The 16,479-nt window shown below is 45.3% G+C and overlaps 1 protein-coding gene across 1 annotated transcript in view; it reads right to left on the reverse strand.

The window, feature by feature from the left end:
- Positions 1-16,479, reverse strand: part of SETD1B (SET domain containing 1B, histone lysine methyltransferase) — a 56,755-nt gene that overhangs the window by 22,048 nt on the left and 18,228 nt on the right. Inside the window, exon 7 of the mRNA XM_042805166.1 lies at positions 1,940-2,710. Coding sequence (XP_042661100.1) covers positions 1,940-2,710 — 771 coding nt within the window. The remainder of the gene's footprint in view (positions 1-1,939; positions 2,711-16,479) is intronic.

Here is a 16,479-nt window from a genome sequence, read left to right on the forward strand (position 1 = left end):
GCATTACCAACCTCTCTGGAAAGCCAAGGAGCTCTCCCAGACACTAAAGTTAACATGCAACTGGCTTACAAAAGCAGGTAGTAAATATACTGCTCTGAAAACTGGCATCTGAAACAGAAGATGTATCTGCAGGTTGTGGTTTGATTTGTTGCTTTATTTTTACAAAATTTAACAGTAATTTTGAGACTTGCATGAACCTTTCTACAGTGTTACCTTTTTTTTGGTAGTGACAAATTCACCACATATTACATTACAGAGCTGTTCACTGGCCAAGGTACACTTTAAATTGTCTGAGAAAGGATCAGACTATTCATGCAAAGTTGTTTTCTTAACTAATTCCTGAAACTCCTAGTGTATTTGGCCAATGTCAGCCTTTGAGTTAATTGCTGCTGCATACATGCACTAAGGAGGCAAGAGGAATGCAGAGAACTGGAAATACCCCAAAATCTCATCACACAAAGTGGGGAACACAAAATAGCAGCTTGGTGGTTTCAAACACTCCTGTTGCACCTGACTTCAGGTTTTTTGGATCTAAAGTTCAGCTTCCTCTTCGATGCAAGAAGCCCTTGCACATTCATCTCCTGATTTTGGGGTCATTTGGTCATTTCCTCCTACAAATCCCTTCTTGGAGGCAGTCAGCAGTGCCCCAGACCACCCCAAAAAACAGCCCTCATCAGCTAAACTTTTCAAATTTCAGGCCCTGGAAATACTGCACTGAGGGGGAAAAGGGAAAGGAGATGAAGAGAAGGGAATAACCCTGGGCTTTTGAGGTGTAAGAGCAGGCCCACCACCATTCTTGAATGTCTTCCTGAAAGGAGCACAGTGGAGGGGACTCCGTAAGGGCAGCTAGCCTCATCCTGTGAGTACTGCTTGGTGGACTTCAGCTTTATCAAGAGCATGCAAGCCCCCCTGGCACAGAAAGTCTGCAAACACACACCACAGGGCTGCAGTGACACTCAAGGAGGTCACCTTGCCTGTGACCCTACCCTAAGGCAGCAGTGGCTGCAGCAATGGCCTTCCTCAGACGCCTGCATAAGGACATTACAGCTCTCTGAAACGCAGTTGGAGAAACAGCTCGTTTGCAGATCCCTCCTGGATCATGCTCCAGAATGGCCGGTGCATCCTGCTGTGATGAACCAAGCAGCCACACAGGCTGGTTTGAGCAATGCGCTGCCAAAGATGAACATGCTCTCTGAGACCCTCGCAAGGCACAAGCTGCACTCTGTCCCTCACAGAGAAAAGCCTGCCCTGAGGTGGTCCCAAAGCTGGAGGAGATGAGGAGGAAGAGAACCACCCCAGAGCACAGGAATGACACTGAGAACTAAACACTTCTTCCTCAGGCCCACATTCAAATCAGCAGGATGGTGAGAGAGAGGAGCAGTTCACCTCCCTGGTGAACATTTATTGCTCCACTCATGTTAAGAGATAACTCCACACAAGGTACCTCCATCAATGACTAGGAAAGACTAAAATTCCCAGTCAATGTTTGTTCTGATGGCAAAGCAGCGAAATGCCTGCATATATGGAGTGACACCATGGAAATAAGCCAGGCTTAATATCTGGGTGCTAATCTGTCCTGAGGCAGGTAACCTCTAGTGACTGAGCACCTTCCAGATACTTGTGGGCTGAGGTCTGCTGCTCCCAGCACACACTCCTGCCACCTGCCTCAGCACAAAGACCAGCCCTGTGGGGAGGCATGGCAGCAGGTAAGGGACAGGGACATGCACGCCTCCCATCTAATTTCAGCAGCCTCAAGCTATGTGGTTTCTCACAGAAAAACTATTCTGTAGCTTTATTTTTTGCTTCTATTTTAGTTACTGTAAAATTTTGGGGGTTGTGGTTTTTTTTTTTTTTAAAGTCAGTTCCAGGCCCATGACCTGGCCACAAGCACTACAAACAGTTCTCCCTGGGATCCAGCACAGAGTATGTGGAAGCCTACCTTTGCCAGACGTTCCTTCTTGTCCCACCAGTCATCAAATGCCCGAAATGCTACCACTTCAACCATCTTCCGGTTCAGGTCCCTTTTCATGATAGCTTTTAGTTCCTTCACTATGACCAGGAGGACTCCATCCACAGTGGCTTTGTGGGGATCTTCCTTCTTCGGCTCATAACCCGGTGGTGGAACCGAGGGGTCAAACTTGGGCAGTGGTGGCCACTGCTGTCCACGACCAAGAGCTGCTCCCATCGAGAAAGGGCGGTATGGCGGAAGATTCACAAACTGCATCCGACCCGTCATGAAAGGTGGATACTGGTATGTGTTTTGTGCCTGCATCATGCGGCTCAGCATCTGAGTTTGCATCTGGAAGGACATTGGCATGCCACCCCACTGGTTGCCCAAGACACTTATCATATCCACTTGCATGACAGGGAACATGCCGGGATGGAACGGAGGAAGCGGAGGCAAGATATGAGGCGGAGGGACCCCAGGGGGAGCAGGGAGAGGAGGTGGGGGGACGGTGACAGCGGGGTGAGTGGGTGGAGGTGGTGGAGGTAGCGGCGGAGGCATCGGGAAGCCTGGCTGTGGAGGTGGTGGAGGAGGAAGAGGAGGGAATCCCGGTGGTGGCATGGGGGGAATTGATGGGGCCATCACGGCCGTGTTGCTGACAGAGGAGTTCACCACAATGGTTTTGGCACATTCCGCACTGGTGATGGGCGCAGGGTTGGTCTCATCGTCAGAGATTTCCATGTCCTCCCCTGAAGAATGCTGACCCTGCAACAAAAGACAGAGAAAAGGTGAGGAGCACATTCGTTTTACATTAGATACCACAGCGCTGGCTGCTTCAAACAAAAGCTAAGTTTAACACACGTTTTAATTGGGAACGGAGAAAAGCGAGCGATGCTCTGAAAAGACAGGGCCCATTGAGCAGCTGGTGCCTATTGAAGCTTTTCTCTTCCATGTCAGACCTCAGGAAGCAGAAAAGTAAAAGCTTTCTAAAAGAGCATCAGTACCAACTGAACAAAAACCTCAGCTTCTATGCAATAGGAGGAATTGCTCCTGTGTTTGGTGAAATACACGCAATTCAAATGTCTTTCACTGCAAGATACAATATCCCTTATTTGTATCTAATACCGACAGGTGCATTACACCATGAGTTTTTATTCCTTATTTTTTACCACACACAAAGAATCTCCCTGCTTTTAAATTATAACCCGTGGCTCATTTGCTGTCAACTCTTAACCTCTAATTGTGGGAAGACAATACTTACATATGGTTGCTGCTACAAAAAGTTGTCTTGACTAGACCACAGCAATTCACATGGAAAAAAAGAACACCAAATCTGCTTAAATTGCCTTTAAACATCAGTCATAAATGCTGGGATTCAGACACAGCATATGTCATGTTTCTGGGCAAAATGAATACTTCACTAACCACAAGAAATACAGATACAGAGTTACAGAAGAATATAGTTTAGAAAAAATAGTTTAATACTTATTTTTAAAAATAGAGTTTAGAAAAATGCTAAAACTATGTCCCAGCTCCACTGTCAAAGGGATGGAAACTGGATCAAAACAGAGGGTCCCTGCTTGCTCTGAAGTCTCAAAGCTGCCTGATTAAGTCCCATACCAGCTAGCTCCATCCTCAACAGCAAATGGTCACACCTGCACGCCATGTCCTACAGGCACTTCAGTCCTGAAGGTGTATCCAGCACAAAGAAACCACATGTATGACTGTCACATCCCTCAAGTATTGTTAAAGCAAATCCTGGTAAGAAATACAGCAACCAAATACTGCTGGAAGATGTATCCAACACACTGACTGCTTATCTAGGAAACATGAGTGAGGTTGACCTTTTACTAGTGGGATGTAAGCAAACACAGGACAGGGTCCCAACTATCTTCTCCAAAACTGCTTCTCCCATTCTTCCTTTTTTTCCCAGCTAAAATCGTCAAAACCCACCACTCTTGTGACAGCAAACATCCCTCAGTTATTTTCAGGAGTGAAAAGCAGAAGCACTCATCATGACCTTCTCTCCCAGGCTCTCTACAAGCATGACTGGCTTGCCTCCTTCAAACAACTCACCAAGCACTTCCTTCCTTACAACGGCTTTGCACAAAAAGCCAGACAAACAGTTTGCGTGTTGCCACCAGCTGATCTAAATGAAGATCCTCCCCATGTTCACCAGCACAGACCAGATCAAAGTAGCAATGCTCCAGCTCCACCGGAGCATTCCTGCCTGCCCTGGATGCTGTGGGCTCTAGCCCACCTGAGGGGTGGGTTATCTTCATCAAGTGGTCTTTAAGTGCCTTTCTGTATCTCAATCTTGGCAAGAGTTTTGGAACCTGCTGGTTGTTTTCAGCCAAATTTGACTGAAGATCCCAAAGATGTTTATTTCTTCCACTTTTTGTGCCAGCAGGTGCCTCTTCTGTCTGCTCTCTTACTAGTCTCCCCAGTCGGAAAGAAAAGAGCAATAAAGTCCAGCCCTTATCAAACAATGGAGAGCCTGCACTGGGGAGAGCTGCTGGGAAGCTGGCTTTGTTAGCAGTTCTTGTCCTGAAGCTGCCATGATTTGATTTTTAACCTGTGAATATTGCACAGGGGCAGGGGAACAAAAGCAAGAGCAACTGAGTTGATGACTTTTCTATGAACTGTAGCTGTATGAAGCTGAGGAACCACAACTATCCAAATCAAACCAAATGATTCACGTTTTATCAAAGGTCATCTCTGCTACAGCAGCTACCACCAGAGAGCAGGCTGAGCACAACACTTGCAACAGCAGCTTTGCAAATCCTCCTGTCCTAGCACCTCCCCTCGCCCCGGCTTCCCCGCATTCCTCTGCTGCGGCATGAACCCACCAGCTCACGCTCCGCATGGGTCACCCCAAAAAGCCACTCACAACTTTAGTGGTGTGAAAATGCCCAACCCCTCAGCTCAACAAGGAAACCACCATTTAACCCCACAAAAGGGCTGAACGCACAAGCCTGGAAAACGCTGCAGCGAGTGCTATCGACCCCCTGCTAACCGTAACGGAGAGGGGACTCCCCCGGAGTTGCTGAGTTGCTTTAGTGCTTCTGTACGTGCAAGGAGGTACTCTGAGGGCTGTTCTGTAAACCCTAAAATGAACAGCTAAAAAAGGAGAAGTAGAAATAATAACCCATTGCACTTGAGTCTTTCCAAAGCCAAATTGTATCATCTCCTCCTTGAGCTGTCCACATCTGGCTAACATTTCTAAGTGGGTCTCACACCCTGCATCCTCTCCCCAGCTGCTCTATTGCAGTCACGTCCCACGCTGAGGATGCTGGGGAATGAAAGGACATTCTGCAGCTTCAACTACCGCAGCCCCAGTGAAAGGGGCAAAGGAAGAGCAAAGATGACGACTGTGGCAGGTGTAAACAAATTTCCTGTGAAACAGACCCCGTTTTTCAGTAAGGGAACACAAAAGGCACTGTTAAAAGCATTGGCTCCAATTGCAAAAGCTGGATGATGCTAAAGGTCAGTGTCGGATAGGAAGCCAAGAGAGTTCAGGCTACCAAAGACAAACAAAATCAGCTTCATATTCACATAAATCTCATTTGATGAGGTATGGAGGAAAGTCACCCCACAAAGCCTCAGAATGAAGCACCAGCACCAGGCAGTGCCATGGGGAGCTCCAAGCCACAAATTCTCCTCGATCCCCAGTTTCTCCTGCAAGATCCTGCACCCTCCCAGTGCCACCCAACACCAGTCTGAGTCGCCGCTCAAGACCAGTCTCTGGTGAGCGCACAGTACCAGTCCCAGAGTGCCTGGCTAAGCCAACACGTGCTCCCTTCCCGGAGCACCGCCAGCCCAGAGCAGCTCATCTCAGCCAGTCCTCATGTAGGAGACCCGTGTGCTTCTTGCCTATCACCCAGAGCCCGCTCCCATCTGCATCAGCCCTTTACTCAGTCTCAGTACCAAAAAATCCTGACTGATAAATGAGGTTGGGTTTCCCTCTTGAAGGAAGTATCAGATATAAAAAAGCTGATCCTGACGTTGCAGAGTTGACAGGACTAGCTGGACTGCATGTTGTAGCACACAGCAGCTTTCTACATTAATACATACATTTATTTTTACTTAAGCTGAAATAAGAACTGCTAAAGCAGTAACTAGCATTTTTGGAAGACTAAAAGATTTTTTATTTTTTTTTTTAATTCTTCTGGTGCTCAGATAGGTCTGCAGGAAGCAACAACAGATTCCCTGATTCCTACAACATTGGGCTGACAAACTCACCTGCACTTGCACAGTGAACACAGTCTGTGCTCCAGTTTTATCCCAAGCAAGATGGAAAGGGAAAGAGAAAGAGATTAAGCAGCAAAGAGAAACAGATCAAAAAGGCAGAGGAAAAAAAAAAAAAAAAAGAATACACAAGGTTAGGAAAGAGGTCAAACCAAAAGGTCATCTACAAGGAAGTCTTTAAAGCAAGTTAAGAGGAATGAATATTTAAAGCGGACGAGCAGTTACAGGAAAGTCATATCTAAAGGGGAAAACATGGGCACCAAGTGAAAGACATCAAGGTATAGAAGGAAGAATCAAGGCAAGACAGAAATATCTTGTGTTACATGAATTTCTTTTCATTCACCTGTCTGAACCTGGATTTACTGTGGTTGCTGCCAAATACCTCTCAGAGTAGAGCTGAAAAGTAGCTACACTGTCCTCCCGAAGAAACTTCCTTCTAGCTGGCCTCCCTCTTTGCTCTCATGAGGAAAAAAAAAGTGAGCTGGTACGTGGCATACATACTGCTAGGAGGATGTCATGGCCATCACTGTCAAAAAACTGTGTCAATCAGTCCTGGAGTTCACCTGCACATTTCCGAGGGCATCTGGTAAAATGCCTCCAGAAAAACTCCCTTCGGCCCACTGAGAGAAAATCCATTTCCAACTAAATTAATTTGTGCTGCCATCTTTACTTTGCATTAATTAAATTAAGAGTTAGCAAAACAGGTATTTAATTATACGCATGACACATTTTTCCAAAGGTGTTTTAATGATGCAAATTTGTTGGGAAAGATTCACGTCAGCATAACTGGTTATAAATGGCCTCATTCATTGTTCACCCAAAATGCTAACTGCCACCTTTAATACCAGTACAGTGCATTTTAGCACAGGCAGAGCCTCTTGACTTAAGTGAAAGGAACATCCTGCGATCTCACTCCTGGATCAGTCTGAATAGTGACAGGGTAGAGCGCCACTGAATGCAGGGTATTGGTCTTATCTCAGAGCAATACCCAGCATTTAGCAAGCAAATGTTCATACCTGCAGAAAAAAGAAACTACATCCTAATATTTGCATGCAGAACTGGCAGTTTCCAGATGTGAAGAGGCCGTTCTCTCCCCGACCCAGAGGAGCACTGACACTGCGGCAGCTGTTGGGAGCTTCATCGTACGTGCTGTTCGGTACCTTTCCTATGGGCAGAGGAACTTCACATGCTTTCACTTCCTTTTAAAAAGGCCATCTGATAAAGAATTTACTCAGAATTTCAAAATGCATTTTGAATACCATCAGTTTACAGCTAATTTCACTTGTATATTCTGCTGGGTACCAAGTTACTTATATTTGAGGTAGGGAACTTATATCACTGAACGTAGCAACGACTCTGACATAGCCTGCATGAGCTCTGGTGCATCAAAATAATGAAATGCAGGATCAATGGCATTCAGCATGATGCAGAGTCATTAGCTTTAATGAAGCAAAGCATCCCATGCTTGCAAGAAGTAGTAAACCTTTACACTTGATGCAACTTGAACTCGCAGAAACCAAACAGAACAAAAAAATTCACTCTTAAGCCCTAAAATTTCAAAAACTCTGTATTTAAATACTGAAAACCTTTGCCTTTTAAAATGTTAAGAAGCAGCTTTTCAATAAAGTTAGAATTAAAATCAGAAGTGGCTCTTGGACAAGAAGTTTTCATAACCTGGTCAAACAGTCATCACTTGGTTTTGGATTAAGTTCATCCAAGAGTCTAAAAAACTCACAAGTGAGCAAGTCTCACCCTTTATCCTTACAAAAAAGTAGGGAAATAAAAGCCTTCAGAGGTGAAGGGGAGAGGACAACTGATGAAACAAGTCACCGACAGAGTCAAGAATAGGCTCCAGATCCCTCCGACTTCCTACTCCCCAGTGCCACCTGCTTCCCCACAATGAGCTCAGGCCGTGCTCCTCACTGCCCGTGCTCCGCTTTTGACAAGGGAAACGGCCCCAGTGCAATACACTGTGATTCCAGGGTGAAAATAGCCACAGTTCCCTAACACACAACTCCCTCTGCTCAGAGTCCTTCAGCAAAGCATATTAAAGAGAATGAGACATTTCAAACCTACCACGTTTCTTACATCATCCAGAACAAAAAGGAAGCCTGAGGATGCAAACAAGCCACCTGTAACTCTTCCTCACAGACACAATTTCGATGAAAAACTCCTTTAAAAAAATACAAGATTATTCAAGTTTGGCCCAGAGAATCACACCATTCACTTTGCTAACAGAGTGAAATAACTCTTGCTGTCCAAAAGCTACATACTAGAGCACAGCAAGGGCTTCAGAAAGTATTGCTTTGTTTTTAACCTGCCTTTTGCTAGAAGAGAGTTTGTAGGTTTCACATGTTCTTAGCAAAGCACATAAAGAAGAGCAGTGCCTCCAAATTGCCCTTTTTGCTTACTGGGAGTGCAATGCTCGGGCACGATGACATGGCAGAGGGACCCGTGCTAAGCATTCACACCTCATGGTGTCAAGTGTGAACAAGGCAGAGTCCGTACTGTATTTACAATACATACAAATATTTTTACTTTGCTAACTATAATTATAGCCCTCCCTCTGAAAGAGCACACACAAGGGTGGTACTACGCTACTTTGCTGGTGTTGCAGAAGCAGGGTATGGGAGGGCAGAGCTACTCAAGGTGGTTTGCCAGCAGTTTAGCTACAGCAGCAAAAAAAAAAAAAAAAAACCACAGAGCAAACAGCTGCCTGCACCTTCCCGGGTGAGCTTTCAAGCCTGTTCAGGTAACTGTGCCATCACCAGCGCTCATGGTGGCTCACGTTGGTCAGCACAGCACCGCTGCAGCCCGGATCTACACTGAAGTTTGTTTACCACCTCCTCCCCGGACACCCCAGGTTTGTTAGTCACATCTTTCAACCTCCTGTGGGCAGCTAAGAGAGCACCCGTCCTCCTGATGCTGTCAGAGCACAGGATTACAATCACAGCAGCTTTTAATTGGGACAAAGACAACTTTCAGGTGTATTTGCACTATAATAAAACGCCCAGCTCAGCAACAGGCAAATGGAAAGATTAACATATTACAGATCAGTGATTCTAAGTATCTTCAGAAACGTGTATTTCTATCTCAAGAACAGAAGACTGCAAGATATTTATAGAGCTATATATTTATACAGCACTTTGCAAATCTAACTTGTGGGCAAAGGTTTCAAACAAAGCAGAGCAGAACACAAACAGATCAGCGCGATGGACTCACTACTATGTCCCACAAAAAGGGCCACCAAAAAGGCTGCAATGGAGAGATTTCCCACAGAAGAGACGTTACTGGGGTGTTTTGCCTTCTTTATTACCCATTGCTAAAGTATCTCTCACTACTTGAAAAAGAGAATTCAGGTTCTATGAGATGACAGTGTCCTGCCTGACACATACACTCTCTTGGCTCAGCTTGTGTTTTGGTCTGGTACTTATTCACAGCGCTGCTTTGGCACAGACAATTCTCCCCACACCTACAGGGCTGCGCAACAAGTAAAACAAGTGACAATAATATTCAAGTGCTCCTTGTAAACAAACAGCACTGTAAACACCAGCCTAATTTATGCCACTTTCTTTTTTTCTTCTAATGCCAAGAGAGAACTTTTAAGTCACTACCTCAAACCACAGGATAGAGGAAGAATTCCCCAGAAGACCTCATCGGTCCCAGAACGGCAGGACGGGAGTAAGGAAATGCCACCACAATCCTTGCTTGTGTCTCACAATGTGCTGCCTCGGGTGCTGGTCCCTAATTAGATCGTCCCGCACACAGGGAGATGCCACAAGTTGGGATTTGGAAGGATGTGAGGAAGGAGCTCACCTGGGCTTTCAGTGCACATCAGGAAGGGCTTAGGAGGGGGATGCACATGGAGCCAATGCTTACAAAGGGAAAAGGTCTCCTCACTCACCCAGTGTTTCCTGACACTATAGAAACGTAAGTAAATCGACTTGTGTTTTAAGGACTGTGGGGCTGGAAGGCTGCCCAATGGTCCATGCCATCATTAGAAAATCTAGTGAATTAAGATGACAACATGAGCTAAAATTACTCCTGTACAATGGGCAGAAGTGCCGAAGACAATATCCCAGACTCATATAAATCTTCACTGCCAGTTTCCTGCAGGCCCTCATATGCATTGAGCATCTGAGATGAGTCTTGACACTTTGAGGCACCGTTTCAAACTCCAGAGGGGATTATCCTCTGCCTTCTCCCTGCAGGACAGCGGAATAACATCAATGTCTTCAAGGAAAGGAAGGGAGCAGTAGCTTAAATTAGGATTTCCCAAAGCAAAGCTCCTGATGTGGCACAGGGCATGAAATAGTCCACCAAAAAAAAAAAAAAAAAAAAAAGAGAGAGAGAAAATAAATGCAGCAATTGAACAGGAGGGGTTTAGGCTGTTTTTACTCGACTGTGCATAGAAGCTTCAGCGGCTGTACGAAACGCATGGATTCTTCTTTCCAAAAGTTGAGATGGATCATGGAGTCAAAAATACCCACTTAGGTAGCCTCTACACATCTCTATGAGGCTAAAAATTTCTTTCATTTAGCAAGTGATTAGGGGAGGAACAGACAACTCTACGTGAAGCAAAGAGGACAGAAATGGGAAGCAAATGCAGTGCAATTAGTGGTCTGAGGTAACCAGATCTTCAGTGATCCAGAAATGACACAACTTGAGAAATGTGATTGCAAGGGGAGAAGACTCAACCAGCATTCAGTACTTTCAAAAATCCATTCTCTTGGCAAGAAAGCACCATACTTCAGTTTTCAACATGACTTTTAAGAGCCCACTGCAAGAGCTTCCTAGGATAGCAATCCTCAAGGCCATAAATTAAACTAGTGCCAGATTCGCCTCAGCAGAAAGCCTGAAGAGATGAATTGGCAAAGAGTGCAATAACTTGCCAAGGAGTTTGCTCTGTTTGTTAGCAAGTGCATTATCTTCCACAAAACGGGTGGTTTAATTCAGGTCTTTTTCCCTTCCAAAATGGGAAGGAGGCTCTGAACTACAAGCTTTACAGGATACAATGTAGTTACAGCATTCTCGTTGGAAAGACCACCAAAGAAGGGATATTTGGAGAAGCATGACATTGCCCCTGGGCTTCCAGCATGCACAAGAGACTCTCTGGTGTCTACACGGACAGCTCTAGGAAGAGTCCAGGCTAACATAACATCCTTTGGGTCCACATTTATCAACGCTACAACTGGAAACATCCAGACCCCCTGACTGCACAGATTTGAGCCGAGACAAACATGAACATACAACTGGGCAGATCACACAATACAGTGAGAGTATGAGATGGGGAGACACTGGCCCCCAGCCTGAGATCAGGGATGTCTGGGCAGCCCATGCATGCCCTGATGCGAAGCTTGCCTGGACAGTCACCCCTTCTGCATTATGTGAACAAATCCAAACTGGCAGGGTGAATGTGTGCCAATTCAGGGGCTGCGTCATCTGGCCATGGTGTTTTTCATCACATATGAAACACCCTAAAATTGGATTTACCATCTCATGGAACCATGGCCTTTTCCCTCATGTCTGAAGTAGATCTTATTAAGGGAAAAAAAAAAAAGAGGTTTCTTGGGGGGGGGGGGGGGGGGGGGCGAGGAGGAGGTAGGGAAAAGGAAAGAGGAAAAGAGAGGGGTGTTAACATTGGGGAGCCATGTAACAAGGCAGGCTCTTTCCACAGCAATGGTTGTTCTGGTTTCCCTATTTTACATGGGGGGAAGGGATAGCTGAAGAGCTATTCGCAAGCTAACTTCAAAGGCTTTAGTGGGCTGGGAAGCTAAGTCATGCATAAAAGGATGGTAGAGTGGCAAGAAAATACCCCCTACAGATAAATTAGTCAGGGAATGTTCTCTGCTTCTCCCAAAGACTTTCATACAGCCAGACTAGCTTTACCCAGGTAAAGCCCTTTTCAGACACCAGGTTCAGTGATGCAGAGTCCTGGGAACAAACCAGCCAAATCCAACAGAGGGACTAAACAGTCTCTCTGAGAAAAGAGAAAGGCAGCAGTAAGCATGCAAAGGACTTCTCTGTCATTTTCTGCCATCTCAGCTATTATCAGTAGATTTTATTACATGGATTGTCCACACACAAAAGATGCAGTTTGAGGGAGCATCTCCCTCTCTAAAGGTGAAAAGAAAAGCAAGGAATTTAGAAGAAATCAGATGGTATACAGAGAACTCACTTCCCAAATGATTCTGAAATGCTCTGTTTTGTTCTTCACACTGGTGTGCCTAAATGTACCCACAATTTCTAGAGAGCAGAAGGTACTTTACAATCGAAGATAAAGAAGGGAATTGCCAACATCAGATCAGAGTCCACCTATAAGTTAAAGAAAAAAAAGTGTAATAACTGAGTGTGTAGAGTACACAGATACCTTACAGTTCAGTGCCAGGCAGGAGCTTACATGCCATTCCCTGAGTTTACTTTCGTACTTAAACCTTAGGTCAAACGGAGCCACGAATTCAGTTCTTGCTACCAACAGGGCAATAAGAAAACAGATAAGCTTGGAAAAGTCTAGCTTCCCAGCTGATATCAGCCTATTGAAGAATAGGTTGTACACATACTGTATTTAAACAAGTTCTAATCATCATAACTAGACCAATTTAATAGTCTTTCCCTTTTACATACTACTACTATGCCCCTGAGTATCTGAAATCACGTGGCTGTTACTGTTATGGCAGCATTTTCAGTGCTCTGTTCAGTGTTCTCTGTATTTCCAGCATGAGTAGCAACAGCAGTTTCATTTGCAAGACCTGGACGTCAGCAACGCAACCTGTGCAATGTTGAGTCTCCTCAGAAGGGAGGGCAGAAACAGAGGAATCAAGGTCTTGAAGGACAACAGGCAAAAGAAAAAAAAGAAGAGCTTTTGTTAGATCATTCATCAGTATCATCTTTTAATGCTCTCCTGCTCACTGCCGTCTGCTCTCAGAGCCAGGTGCCATTAGTATATCCTGAGGCAGCAGTTCAGACACTTGTCTTCCTTCTCAAGAGGCATCCTGAATGATGAGCCTGGCTTCTCCCTTCCCTCTCCAAGAGCTTGAGTTATCCTTGCCCTGAATTTCTCAGGTGCAGTCCTGATCTGTTCATGCTGCTGGGAAGCAAAGAGGCCCAACTGTCTTTGGCACCTGCAAGATAACCCAAGAGCCTGTAGCCCACAGCTGATGTATGTAGCCCAGAACAGCCCTTTCCAAACAAGCTTTTACTCTCCAAAAAGCATGGAAAAGCAAGAGGAAAGAGTTGAAGTCCTGATTTTTATGTGAACCTTTCCCTTTCCTGAACACTTTTGCTGAGATTTCATAAGCCCTCCACTGCTGGCCTGGGAGGTCACACAGCCTTAGCACTACTCTCCTCCCAGGAGCTCTCTTCTATTCTAGTACCAACTATTTGAGAAGAAGTAAGGAAGCTTGAAAGAGGGAACATACTGTTAATAAGGTCTTTAGGACCTTGTTATCATCTTGACTGCAGTCATGGTGGCAACACAGTATGATTTCAAATAAGAAAACTTGTGGCCTTCTGTTCTGGAGCCAGTCACTGCCATCATCCCAAGACAGGACAATTGGACATTAGCCGTGTTTCTGAAATTCCAGGCAAAACTGCCGCAAGAAATACTGTTCAGCCAGTCCACCTGACCTTGACTGTCTGACAAAAAGCATTTAAATATTTTGGATGAAGCCCCCGCTGCAGGTGGTGCAACACTCCAGGCCTGCTGAAACGCAGCAGTAGAGAATGACCCCGGGGAACAAGAGGCTCATAACACCAAAACTTCTAACTGGCTGTGGCCAGACTGCGAGCCCTTTGCAGCAGTGACCACAAATGATGACTGGCACCCTAATGACCTCAGCATGCTCCACTCCTTTTCTGAGCACTACAACACCAGCTAATAAGTTCTTCCCCAGCAAAGTCCCGTAGATGCATTAAAACCCAGCTAGACTGCAGGAGATGCTTCACTCCAAGGCGCCCATTTCAAGCTGCTAAAGAGGCTGAGTAGAGATGTTCTTCCTCAAAAGTAAGGGTGAGGCCAGCAAGAAACAGTTCCCCTTTGGTAACACTTCTCTTACAGATCTTCTCCCTGGAGGCATCTTCAATTTTTCACTGCTTTATTTCCTGCTCAGATTTTCCTTTTCTTGCTGTACTCCAATTTAACTAAGTGCAGCCAGAGAGGAGAGAATCAAGCTGAGGTACGTAACATGCATTAAAACATAAAAAATCTTCCTCATTCTAAGACAAAGCCTAAAGCAATACCCAGCCAGAAGTACCTTCAAGTTGCCACCCCTTCAAAAATCTGCTCTGTGACAGAAAGGCAACTTTTTTCCCATACCACTCCTCTCGGGTGATGGAAACATAACCCTTGTGGCTGCCAACTGTTGACTGATCCCTTAACAAAAATAATCTCTGTGCAGGACATGACATTTCTCATGGCCTTCTAGAAGATACCAAACTTTTGCTATTAAACTATCCCCACTATATGCAACATAAATTGTGTAACTGCAACAGTTCTAAATTACAAGAGTGGAAATACCCCACAGCTGGGCTGCATTCCCACTGTCATTTGTGCAGGCATAAAATACTCAAAAAAGAGACAAGAGGTAAAGTATGCTGATTTCCCCACCTGTCCCCTGATTAGCAAGCAGGAGGTTTAAAACACATGGAAACACTTTTCACCTAGAGCAAAATTCATCTGTGCACCTCACTGCCACAGGATACTGCGAAGTCTCAGAAGTGCAGATGGGTTTAAAAATGGACTAGATGTTTGTGAAAGACAGGTCCACCAGCAACTTCTGAACAAGACCACGTCATAATCTGCTGGTCATAAGCAGCAGCAGGACCCCAGGGGAGCACCATCGCATACAGCCCTGCTGCTGCTGGGGTTTTTGCACCGCACAAACTGCTCTGACCTCCACTGAAGGTCTTTCAGTAACTTAGAGAAAATAATCCCCCAACAACACAAAGGACTAAGGAAAGGTGTAGACCTGCCTCTTCCTTGCTTACTCATGAGTTAGTCCAAAGTCTCTTTCTGTTCTCTCTTGCAGAAAAGCCCTAAACAGGTTCAACCACAGATGACCGCTCAAGTGGAAGGGCTGCATGTACCCAGGCAGAGCCATGCAGCAGCAGCAGCCAGCACCAGACAACCCGTGCTCTGCTCCTCAGACCAACTACCCCAGGCCTCACTTTAGGTTCTTTCAGGCCTCCTCATGTTGGTGACGCTTATTTTACTCGCTTCCTCATTACTCGCTTTAAAGAGCTTTGCTAAAATGATCGAGTGCAAAGCCCTGTGAAACACACAGCAGTAGAGCATCTCTACAGCCCATACCTGAGCAGAGATACCTAAACCATGCTCAATCACACAGCTCCTATTTTTTTAAAGCAGCTTTACCATTAGATTGGTTCATTAGTTTGAAGTTACGTATGAACTCTTGAAAAGGCAGGTTACTCATTTAAAAGAGCTATGTGAAACAGTTCTGAGAAAGGTACAAAACCAGCCAAACACAGGTCTGTGCTCCTGCACTCCATGCACTCATTCAGGTGACCAGCTGGAAGGCACAGGCATTTTTTTTTTTTTTTTTTTTTTTTAGCAGTTGTGCAGGAACAGCTGGCTTGGTGGTTTGCAAGTAATAGTTTTTTACTTAGCACAGTTTAGCCTCACCACCTCTTGAAGCACCAGAGCTGCACAGTACTTCTTATACCATGTACCATAATCAATACATCTCACTTACTAGATGTGATACTAAGGCTGTGCCTCAGTAGTATAGAGTTACACTGTGCAATACTCTTGATACCAGAGGTCAGTTAAAATAGTAAAAATACTGTGAAAACTGGGTCGTAACAAAGGTCCAACATTCATCCTTCTTACAACACAGTTTGTACAGTTAGCCCCACTTACAATAAAATTTAGCCTCACTTACAATAAAATCTAGTCCTAACACAATCTCCATCCCAATTCAGAAGTCTAAAGACCTTCTGATTTTTTTTATTTTTTTTTTTAAAGGCATGGTACTATCTAAAGCTCAGGTTTTCTTCAGCTTGGACACTGAAAGCAGATGCACACAAACCCTTTCAGAGCAAAGACAAAGGCTATGTGGAATCTGCACCTACCGCACAGAGGCTGACCCCCAAAAAACAGTGCAAAGCCACCTGGGCAATTCCTCATGCCTCCCTTGTCTGTTCCACCCCTCTCCACGACCCCACAGTGATACACAGCCAGCTGAGCTGGGCTGCAAAAGCCGCCCAGGGTCCCCCCCAAAGCACCATGCACCCACAGCAGCCATGCCAAAAGGCTCTTCCCCAACTGC

This window comes from Tyto alba, unplaced genomic scaffold, assembly GCF_018691265.1.
Source record: "Tyto alba isolate M040663 unplaced genomic scaffold, T.alba_DEE_v4.0 Super-Scaffold_44, whole genome shotgun sequence".
In the NCBI taxonomy this organism is placed as follows: domain Eukaryota; kingdom Metazoa; phylum Chordata; class Aves; order Strigiformes; family Tytonidae; genus Tyto; species Tyto alba.